The sequence below is a fragment of the Mytilus californianus genome, unplaced genomic scaffold, assembly GCF_021869535.1.
Source record: "Mytilus californianus isolate M0D057914Y unplaced genomic scaffold, xbMytCali1.0.p SCAF_8, whole genome shotgun sequence".
NCBI lineage: Eukaryota > Metazoa > Mollusca > Bivalvia > Mytilida > Mytilidae > Mytilus > Mytilus californianus.
In genome coordinates, this window is record NW_026262734.1 from 704,558 (window position 1) to 716,745 (window position 12,188).

The 12,188-nt window shown below is 30.5% G+C and overlaps 1 protein-coding gene across 1 annotated transcript in view; it reads right to left on the bottom strand.

The window, feature by feature from the left end:
* The window catches only part of LOC127710589 (transmembrane protein 47-like), a 29,378-nt gene extending 18,728 nt beyond the window's left edge, over window positions 1-10,650 (bottom strand). The window contains exons 1-2 of the mRNA XM_052216536.1: window positions 10,507-10,650; window positions 1,697-1,856 (exon numbers count right to left, since the gene is read on the bottom strand). Of these exons, the coding sequence (XP_052072496.1) occupies window positions 1,697-1,856; window positions 10,507-10,542 (196 nt within the window). The 5' untranslated portion in view covers window positions 10,543-10,650. The remainder of the gene's footprint in view (window positions 1-1,696; window positions 1,857-10,506) is intronic.
* Window positions 10,651-12,188: the final 1,538 nt, after the last annotated feature.

Sequence of the window (12,188 nt, forward strand, 5' to 3'; positions counted from 1 at the left end):
GAGTTCGAGGTCAAGTGAAAACTGTCTGACAGGCATGAGGACTGTGCAAGGTATGCACATACTAAATATAGTTATCCTATAGATTACTTATAATAAGAGAGAAATTAACATTACAAAAAATCTTCTTTTTTTTCAAGTAGTCACTGAGCCATGAAATTGAGGTCAAGGACAAAGGACATATGACAGACGGAAACTTCTTAACATAAGGCATCTATATATAAAGTATGAAGCATCCAGGTCTTCTACCTTCTGAAATATTAAGCTTATAAGTATAACATGATACGGGTTATGTTCTTCTCATATATTTTCATGATGGTATGATACTAAACCCCTATATAACAGGAGGGATTTTGTTTGATTTTCATATGAAGAAGACATAATCTTTCAATCGGTTTAATTGAGCTCTGGAGCTGGCACGTCAATAACTGCTAGTAGTCCTTTGTTAATTTATGTATCATTGTCATTTTGCTTAGTTTCTTTAGTTACTTATTCTGACATCGGACTCTGACTTCTTTTAAACTGAGTTTTGGTATCCTGTTTTGTAAATTTAATTTTGCTGACAAATAACTAAGTTCCCAAGCCTGGAAAAATGTGAAAAAATTCTTCAAACATTTCCATAATAGCAGGTGCACAACTTCAACATGTGTACAATTTTTCTGTCAATAAATTTTGTTGAAAATTGACTACATGTAAGTTCCAAAGTCTGGAAAATGAGAACAAAATTCTCAGACAATTCAATATTAGTAGCAGGTGCACAAATTAAAACAATCAAAACATATATGCAATCTTCCTGTGAAGTTTCAGGGATCTAGGTTGAAAATTGTAGGAGGAGTTACTTACACAAAACTTGTAAACCTCTTTCGTGAATTTTGCTGAAAAAAGACTAAATTCCAAATCTGGAAAACCCTAACCGTAACTTTAACCAAAAATACAGATCCATTCTTATACAAAGCAGTTGTTCAGAAAGAGTAAACCCGTATTTTTGCTCTTCCCCATATAAAATTATAAAAGGAAATTACCCAAAATTCCTTGTCACTCACTTTTTAGACATGCTCTGCAATACTGTAGTACTTTTTATGAAAACAATGGAGGAAAACCCTTATATCATAGTTATATGTCATGAATAACATAAAATCTTTCCAGTCAAAATTTTTGGTGAATGAGATACTGTAATCATTAAAGGAACAAAATCCACAATGGCATATATATTTTATAATTTAATAAATTTATATATTAATGTGTACTGCATTTATTTTGTAACTTTTAGGCCATAAAAAAGAATATTTTTGTTTGCCCTAACCCTACAAACCCAGAAAATAGCTGCCTACTAAAAACCTTTTAATGTTCTGAGGTGAAAAAGATTTTTTTTTATCCGATAGGCATGAAAACTAAAAAACATCTGACACTTTAATTTCTCTTTGCCAAAAAAAAAGAAAGTGCCTACCTTAACCTACCCACTGTCTCTACCTCTAAGTAGTAGGGTTTGGGCAAACCAAAATATTTTTTAAGTAAAGCCTTAATTTGATGTGACCACAACTCCATGGTAAAGTACCATAAACCAAAACTTAAACGTACTATAGGGCCAACAGTTAGAAGAAGGAATGGACTAATAAACAGAAGCATAGAATGGAAAACATTATACCCCTACTTTTGAAGGCCAGGCATCAATAATTCAGTATTAGCCTGGCTAAATTACCATATTCCAGGGAGTTACATTCTCCTTTAGTACAAAGAGTCCACAGGCCCCATCTGGACTTTTGGTCCTCGTCATGAAACTTGACCTCAACCCATTCCTGCTCTGCTACTGCTACTATCAATAACAGTAGTGTTATACAACTAAAAATTACTGCTATCAACTGAAAAATAAAAACAAATCCTTTTAAGGGGAGATAACTTGTACTGTTTCTATCAATTACAGAAGTGTTATACAACTGAAAATTACTGCCATCAACTGAAAAATAAAAAATCATTTCAAGGGGAGATAACTTGTACTGCTTCTATCAATAACAGAAGTGTCATACAACTAAAAACTACTGCAATCAACTGAAAAATAAAAAGTAATTTCAAGGGGAGATAACTTGTTCTGCTTCTATCAATAACAGATGTGTTATACAACTGAATATTACTATAAGCAACTGAAAATTAAAAACAAGTCTTTTTAAGGGGAGATAACTAGTATTGCTTCTAGTGTTATGAACTCGGGATTATGTTCCCCTTGTTTTACCATATGTATTCACATAACCAATATCAGTTATTCGGAACCATATTTTATATATCTACAGTTCTTTTCCATATCAAGTACAACCATACGTCATATTTAGGAATTCCAGGATATTCCATTGTTAACAATTAGTCATTAAACAGTTGTAATCCTGATCGGACGTCCCTACCTTAGACGAGCTATTATTATTAGATGACCAGATGACTCAAGCCTAGAAGTATTATATCTAGGTAATATAACACATTCCCACACTTATAAAATCATTACACTAGCAATAACAGAAAACAGAAAATTACTACTATCAACTGACTAATAAAAACAAATCCTTTTAAAGGGAGATAACTTGTCTCCTATTATCATTAAACAGAAGTGTAATGCAACTGAAAATTACTGCTATCAACTGAAAAATAAAAACTAATCTTTCTAAGGGGAGATAACTCATATTGCTACTATATATCAATAACAGAAGTGCTATACAACTGAAAAATAAAAACATATTCTAAAAGGGGCCATTACCCATACTGCTTCTATCAATAATAGTAGTATGTGTTATACAACTGAAAATTACTGCTATTGGCTAAAAAGAAAAGCTTATTAATAGTAGATGCAAGTAACTCATACAGCAAATAGAACAGTAGTTTTATAAACAAAACCTGAAAATTAATGCTACATGTATCAGTTGAAAAAAAGCTTAATAAGTAGAGATTAATTAAATTAAAATAAGTTCTATGAACATGATGAAAGAGGAAGGGATGAAAAGTATTGCAAAAAATGAACATGTTCTACTTCAAAAACTTGTCTACAACATGTACATGGTCTGTTAAGGTTCTTATATTAACTTAAAAGAACTAACCAGTTCCCATCAGAGATCCCAGAATCTGGAAGATACCAGGGTACTGTGGATTCATTTATTTTCCTGGATATCAAATTTCGTGGATTTCGTGGTTTTGCCAATGTCTACTTACAAGGCAATAGAAAATTTGTGATTCGTTGAACATTTAAATTCGTGGTTCATCTGTTCCCACGAAACCCACGAAAATTGGTATCCAACGAATAATAATGAATCCACAGTATCTCTCCACACCTCACAATTTGTCTGCAGTGAGGCTCTGGTGAGGTAGAGGATGAGATACACTTTCTCCTTCATAGCACCAAATTTAATGAGGTGAACACTAGATCCCAGTCCTGTAATAATTATGCTAACATGAGTCCTCCTGAAAAGGTTTTTTGGTTAATGAGTTGTCATGCCTGTGAGGACATATCAATATTAAAACATTTCCAATGATTTGAGTAACTATGTTTATACTCAGTCACCATGCTCACTGTCGATAGGTTATCACTTTAACCTTAATTGCTAAAACAAATTTGTTTAATTCTTATTTTCATAACTGATTGCTTGGCTGGTTTAGTCACGGGGAGAATCAAATTCATACAATTCTCAAGCATCACCCCCTGGTATCTCCACCAGTTAAGCATTCCAATAAATGGCCCCTGTTTATCTATTAATGTATTACTTTTTACTTGCTTTGCTGGTTTAGACATGGGGAGATTCCTATGAATCTTAAGCACTGTCCCCTGTTGTCTCAATCTGCTAAGCCAACAATAAACCAAAATGTGTTCTCCCCTTGTGTCGCACTGCGTCAAACATCCTTATTGCAGCAAACTTAAACATTCTAAATCATCTTATATTGTGTTTGTACACTGGTACTACTGTGGATTCATTTATTTTTCGTGGGTATCAATTTTCGTGGATTGAGCATGTGGAGGGAAAATTGTATTTTCCTGGATTGATTTCAAAGTTTTGCCAAAGTCTGCCTTCAAGCCAATAGATATTTAGAACTTCGTTGAACATCTAAATTCATGTTTAATCTATACCCACAAAATTCATGATAATTGGTATCACACAAATAATAACGAATCCACAGTATACATGGATTTCTTGTACTGTATTGTTTGTATAAATAAAGCCAAACAATAGTCATAAATCGATTAAGCGAAAAAACAAATCCTGCACACAAACCATTCTGCAAACCAAAACAGAGGGAAACACATCAATCATAAGAGGAAAACAACTGAACAACAGGAACACTGAACTGCTACAAAAACAAACGCCAACATACATAGAAACAGTATATTTGATAACACCTGCCATATTCCTGACTTGGTACAGGACATTTTTAAGAAATCAAAGTGATCATAAATCACTAATGGAAAGTTTGGAAGAATTGTGTGTATAATTTCAATCATATTTAACTCCTTCATTGTAGTGATGGTGGACAAGAACAACTTGCTATATCACTGTAGCACTATTGCATAATTGTTGAGTAAAATTACTGCACATTTTTAGACAGATAAGCAATTTTTCAGTGGATAAAATAGACAGCTGAATAGAGTTTTGTCAGTGGTTCACTAAATTTGGGTAATAACTTCTTTTAAAATGCAATTTAATATTTATATTTTTTGAAACAGAAGAAATCACCAAATAAAAATCATTATCATTGTAATTTCTAAGTAAACCTGGGATCAAAGGTTAAAGAGACTTGAAACTTAGTCCTTTTTTCATCTCCCAAAATTAACCTGTGATTAATGGTTGTTTTGGGGGCATGTCTGTGTTCAAACATATATACATAAGTAAAGCATATTGATTTTGACTAAAACAATAATATATGACACTGCAGATGCGTGGTTGATAAATATAGATTCCACCACTGCAACAAGTGTGTTAAGATATTTCTCCACTCGAGACAGTTAAATTTCAATATTTAAAGCGTGAGGCTTGCCAAGCTTTTTAAATATTAAAATTCAACTAATTAGAGTGGAGAAATATCGTAATACATGTACACGAGCATGACAAGTTAAAGTGGTGGCATCTTTTTCTCTAATGATTTTTATCCTTCCTTATCAAAGATTTGAAGAAAGTTGTGTACTTTTTATGTGACGTCATCAGGCATGGTCCCCTTTTTTCATGACGTCACAATAGGAAAATTCAGATGAAACCAAGAAAATTTGACATCACAATTATATTTTGACCAATCACTTGCCTAGAACAGATATTCACTAGTGGGGAGAAATATTTTTATTCTATTGTCCAAAGTTGGAGATTTTCAATTTGTGAGGCAAATTCTTTTAATATTTTAATGTTAGATTGTTCACTGATTTTTAAATCTTAATTATGACATAATCCTGATAATGGAAAGAAAGAGAAATGTTCAAAGGATTTTTATTGAATTTGATGTCATGTTTACCAGAAATGTGTTTTTTCAAGATTAAACTTTTAAGACATTTATCTTACTTTTTTTTAAAATGAGGGTAAATATTTCATTGCAAAAATAAATTTCCTGTAATAGAATATATACAAATACCTTCACTGATAAATGTAACCTAAACTATGGTTTAATTACAGATAATTTTATGCAGAGATTTTGCAAGAAAAAAAAAACCCACTTGGATTTGTTACTCATACAGATTTTCTTTTTGGTCTTTTCTTAAAAAAAAAATACATTGTCTTAATTCTTATACATGTGTACAACCATCTTACAGACAAAATTTAAAGATATTTTATTAAATGCAGTGTAAATCATTAATAGTTATATAGATAAAGGATTAAATCTATCATCTGTCTATAAGTGCACATTTAATATTATTGCTAACCATATGTACAAGTGTCTGTCTGTTTTGTCATGATCGTCTATTTTTGTAATCTGTATTTAGTATATATATTAATTATACCTATATGTTGTAAAACATTTGGTTAATAAAGAATTGAATAGAATTGAATTGAAAGTGTATCAATTATACATGAAGACAGAGGTCACCTAATAACACTGACCTATATAGTTCAAATTATATCTGTTATGTATAAACTCAATAATTATGTAATTTGGTCAATTATGATTGGCATAAAGGAGGGGGGGGTCTATTTAGAATTCCAATTATTGTCCCACCCTTTGTGTTTAATTGTTCCTTGAAAATGGCAGCTGTCAATCATACTGATAATGCATCAATACTCTAACTCAAGTAAAAAGACAAAATTAGCCAGTAAATTGAAAAAGAATAATGACTATATTATTTTTGACAAAATACTCTAAATTAAGATCTTTCTGAAACACAAAATGCATTTAACTTTTGTAAATCTAGTCGATGCCAGGCCTTAAAACGTTTCCAACTGAACAGGTTAGTTTGTACTCAGAGTAATTTTTTTTTAGGTTTAAATACAGCCATTTTTGTCCATTTGTTATGATGAACCTTTAGCAGGTGAGCACAAAAAAACAGATATATTTTCCATTCACTGATTCAGAAATTTCGTTAAAATTAAGATAACATACGTCTTAAATAAATGGATTAAGCCAAGAGGTCCTATCATAATTTGGACAACCAGGTAATAAAAGATCTGGGTCAGAAAGTATTATCCTGTATTTCTGATATACAAATATCGTCTCGTATTGTGTTTTCGACTGTCTTACTTTTTCGACCTAATTCTACATTCACTTCCCGTATGCTGCGCATGTCAGCGTGACGTCATATTCGGCTCCTATAATTAGTAATAATATCAAATAATACCATGTGGTGGTTAAGATGTCCCAAGTAAAGTTAATGTAATTAACTATTTACGTTTTATTATTTGATATCACATTTGTGTACCCTTTTACTAATACTATTTTTACCTTCAAAAAGAATCTATCAAAAATAAACAAATATTCTAGAAATATGGCAGGGGGACTTTTTGCACATGAAGTTTACATCCAGGTCATTAAGTCACATGACTGTCAAGTGGTTAGTTGTAATACTTAAAGTTATTTTTAATACGGAAATCTGCATGACCCTTACAGCTTTTTACTAAAAAAATAAAATATAGATTAATTTTAATTTACAGAAACAACAGTCTGTCAGTGGAAATTACAGACAATACTCACTCCACAATGCCTTCACTAAAGTACTGAACAAAAAAATTACTGTCATGATACAAGATCAAACTTGCTTCCAAAGTGCCTCGTGTGAAATGTGTACCAGGGATGGGCAGGATTACTGACAAATGTAATCGATTAATAATCGATTACATGAAGGATTTTTGTGCAATCGATTAATAATCGATTACTCTGAATTTTGTATGTAATCGATTGCAATCGATTACTTTATCAAAAGTAATTACATTACTTTTCGATTATTATCAATTACATGCTATAAAATTTGAAGAAAGTTTAAACACAACTTATTTAGAATGGTAATTTGGAACTTTACAAAAACAGCTTTTAAAGCATTGTTTTCAAATCGTTTTCTAGATAGACACTCTTAGAGAGGATCTAAACTATTTAAATATTCTTGAGTGAGCGATGATAAACATGAGAACATTCTTGAAATGAAATCGACAATTGTATCAATTGCTTTCTTATATTGTAGGTCATTTTCTCTATAGTTTGCACATATTTGCTGTCATACTGACTTAATTTTGATATTTACTCTTATTTAACAGGATGGTATATTTGAATATAATGAGTATGAGAGGTTTCTTATGAAAAAAAAATATATTAAAAAGAAGAAGAGTCAGTTTAACTAATTTTAAAAGATGGAAATTTATAACTTATAGTTACATGAATGAATTTATCCTTTTGTTTGGATAATCCCCCTAATTACAGGTTATAAAATTGCCAATGGAGAACAATTTATAACCTAAGGGCAACAACATGTATTAAATTTCTCATTTAATTAAACATAATTGAAATCAAAACATAGTCTGTATCTCATTGATTAGAGGTCTATGATCATCTGATTAGTAATTATAAAAACAAGAAGGTTTTTGAGAATTCTTTGTTCTCTTTTCAAAATCATAAACAATTTACATTTTAGTGACACAATGGGATACATGTATCTATTACTGAACAAAAATGTCAATGCATTGGTTCATTGTAAAAATGTTTTGTATTCTTTCCTAATTTTGATGTCATAATAAACACTACGACGAATCAACAGTTTATCTACTCTAAGCTAAAGTTCTAAATATAATTGAAAATTAAGCTTTAAAAAATGTTATTACATATATAAAAACATTCTTCTTTAGTATAGTACAGAACTTAACTTAGGACTACAAGTACATTTATGTATTTTCCTATTTTGATTCTATTTTCTTATTTTTAACATTTTTGTGTTTAACATGTTTAATAAAAAATATCTCAAATTATTGACAAGCATTGGAAGTCATTTATTTCAAAAGCTGGAAATAAAGTAAAATTTGTTAGCCTAGGAGATCTGGTTTATCATAATGCAGCTTGAGACAACAGATTTAAATAAGGTATTTGATAAACTCTCAAGTAATATTGATGCATTCTATTTCATCAAACTGATGAATACATGCAGTTGACTATTTTCATTTAAACTAGGTTTTATTTCAAAATATATTATATCGAAATGTAATCGAAAAGTAATCGATGATTACATCATAATTTTTGCTGTAATCGATTAAATTACGATTACATGCAATCGAAAATGTTGTCGATTACAGATTACTGTCGATTACTATAAAAAATGTAATCAATTACAATCGATTACGATTACAGATTACGATTACCCTATCCCTGATGTGTACAACTAGTCAAATAAAGATATCAAAATAATATTTTTTATCTTAAAGTTGTTTATGTAACCATTTAAGTCATAAGTTTGATTGCCTCATAACAATTCAAATAATTTGATATACAATGATATAGACATTGGCATCAAATTTTAACCAATTCCGGATTTGTACGACATGTCATCTCCGACTTTGGACAAGTTTCTTAGATAGGTCGAAAACACAAGACGCTAGTTTTTGTCAACAAACGTGCCATCGATCTAATGAACTCAAATAAAAAAATAATTTAAGATCGAAATATATTTCAGATACAATTATTTTATGCACAAGTATACTAGTGATTCTCAAAATATTAGGCATGTCTATGTTCAAACATATAAAAGGGAAATTCGGAGAAATATGTTAGTAGGTCGAAAATACAATACACGAGGATAATACATAGGGCAGATTCCATATAAGAAAGTGAAACAACTCCCATAAGCATGTTAGGCAAAAATCATTAGCAATGAACTTCTGTTTTTGAATACATGCTTTACTAATAAAGATAAAGACAATTTGACCAAAAAAAAAATTATGAGCATCATCCTTTTTAAATAAACGAAGCCTTAAATATTATGTTTCTGACATAAGATTTGACAGACTTTATTGTTTCTGACATAAGATTTGACAGACTTTAGTGTTTCTGACATAAGATTTGACAGACTTTATTTTTTCTGACATAAGATTTGACAGACTTTATTATTTCTGACATAAGATTTGACAGACTTCATTTTTTCTGACATAAGATTTGACAGACTTTATTATTTCTGACATAAGATTTGACAGACAAATTGAGTTTCTGACATAAGATTTTGACAGACTTGATTCTGACATAAGATTTTTCATACATAAGATATTTTGACAGACAATATATATTTGTTTTTTTTGACTGACATTGGAAATCAAATCCTGGTTGAAAGTCATTTTTAAAACTCCTGGAAAATACTGCAGCCTAACATCTAACAAGATTTCACTACAGGTCAAAGAACTTTAACTGTTAGCACATTCAAATGTTTCAGACATAAGAAAACATGTTTGACAGATCTTATGTAGGAAACATATAAGTTAAATCTATTGCTTGAATAAAGTTAAATGAAAGAATCAACATGTGTTTTTTTCTTATGCACAGCATGATTTACAGTTTTAACTGGCATATATTGGAACCTACAATGATTTTGAAAGTTTTTACAGCTATGTTCCTGACATAAGATTTATTGACAGACACTGATCTATAAAGCAAGATATTTGAAAGTGAAAAAAAATATATATCACAGATGTTTTTGACTAAATAAAGTAACAAATTTGGGAACAGGGATGTTTGAATAACCAGACTACACTAGTAAATACCAGTATACAAGTGTCAACATAAAGCATAGCAACACACAAACATTGTGTAAAAAAATGGGAGATAATTCTGTCAAAATTTTTGCATTTTTACAACTTGTTTTAATCATTTCTACTTTAAATGGAAACAATCATATCCAAATATTATTTTTATAATTTCTTCTAACATCATTATTCCTCAAAACATTCACAGATTATCTTTAAAATAACAGTAACTATTATTTTTATTTATTAATTCATTTTGACAGACATTTCAATTTCTTATATGGAATCTGCCATAGGCGGACTTGCTAAACTTTAGTCTTTGGGTTTGAGCGTTTCCTCTGCCATGTCATACCTTGATCGGACGAATCTTTACAACTGTCGTTTCCATTGTTTTTACTTGTTTTTACATGTCAACAATGCATGCTTCTAAACAGATACTTTCCATTGCTAAACTTATTATTTTTTTTCTGCAATTTGCATATTCTCTCACAAATTATCTCCCCTCATAGAGTTAAAAAAAAAGTCGAACACGCTCCATTTAATATTCCGGATTTTTATAATGAATCTAAAATATAGCTTTTTGTTTTGAATAAATTTTAAAAGATTTTTATAAAGAAGTTCTATTTGCAGTTAAAGTTCATGATGACATTACTGAAAGATCATGAAATGTTCCCATGTCACATGATACTTGGCCGGGATAAAACAAAGGTGTATTTTAAGACCTTCCTTATTTTAATATCTTAAACTCTCTTTTTGATAATTCGTGTGATCTGTGATCCTGTAAGTGTTCACGATATAAATGTGTCCTGTCTTTTATATGTGGATGATTTAGTATCAAAATGGATTGCAAAATTGTTTAAACAAGTTAAACGGATATCTGTGAGAAATGGAGGCAATGGTATTTAATAGAAGTGGTTTTTGAATTGCAAAGTATAAGCTGATTTTTAAAAATGAATTAGTGGAATATTATTTAAGCCATCTGAAATTTTCACCTGTGCAGTAAATCTCCTGTGTACAAAAGCCTTAAAGACATTGTTTTGTATAAAGAAAATGTTATATTCTGATAAAACAGATATTTTTCCCATATGAAACTTTTTAGTTCTTGTGTTAGTCCAATTATGTTTTATTGTAGTGAGATATGGTCACTTAATGTTGTAAAGAACAAAATAACTCTTGTGTCACAATATTTATCAATGGAATCAGTAAAACTTCAAATCAAATTTGCAAAGAGTCTTCTTCAATTGAGTTAATTCAAAGGCAGTAATCATAGCTGTATTAGCTGTATTACTGAGCTGAATTAGGAATATTCTCCATGTGTATTTTAAAAGCGTCTAAAGTCTTCCAAAGTATTCTGCATGGCTGCATATTTTTAAATCGAAGCAGTCTTAATTATACGATTTGTAAAAAGTTTACTATGTATCACCTGATGAATTTGCTTTAAAAAATAAAATTTTACTACCAAATTGATTTTTTCTCATGTTTTAAAGTAAATATAAAGTATATGAACTTGACTAAATATTATTGTTATATACATATACATTCATGGATCTACAATCTGTCGATACCTGTATCTTGGCATTGCACACAAGGTCGTGTTTTTCTCATACTGTTTATAACTGATTGATAATTTAGTCATAGATGCATGATTGTTTTTATTAGTTGTTAGTGGCTTTGAACTAGCTGTCAGTAACTGCGAGTACTCTCAGATCAGTACTTAGTGTCTTTTTATTGTTGGGATATACAAGTACCCGGGCACGTCCACTCTGTGTTTTTGTTAGATGTATTTCTATTTGTATCCTTCTGATGAGTTAAGCCTTTTTCAACTGATTTTTATAGTTCGTTCTTATGTTGTACTGTTACACCACTGTCCCAGTTTAGGGGGAGAGTTGGGATCCCGCTAACATGTTTAACCCCGCCATATTCTGTATGTATGTGCCTGTCCCAAGTCAGGAGCCTGTAATTCAGTGGTTGTCGTTTGTTTATGTGTTACATATTTGTTTTTCGTTCATTTATTGTACATATATAAGGCCGTTA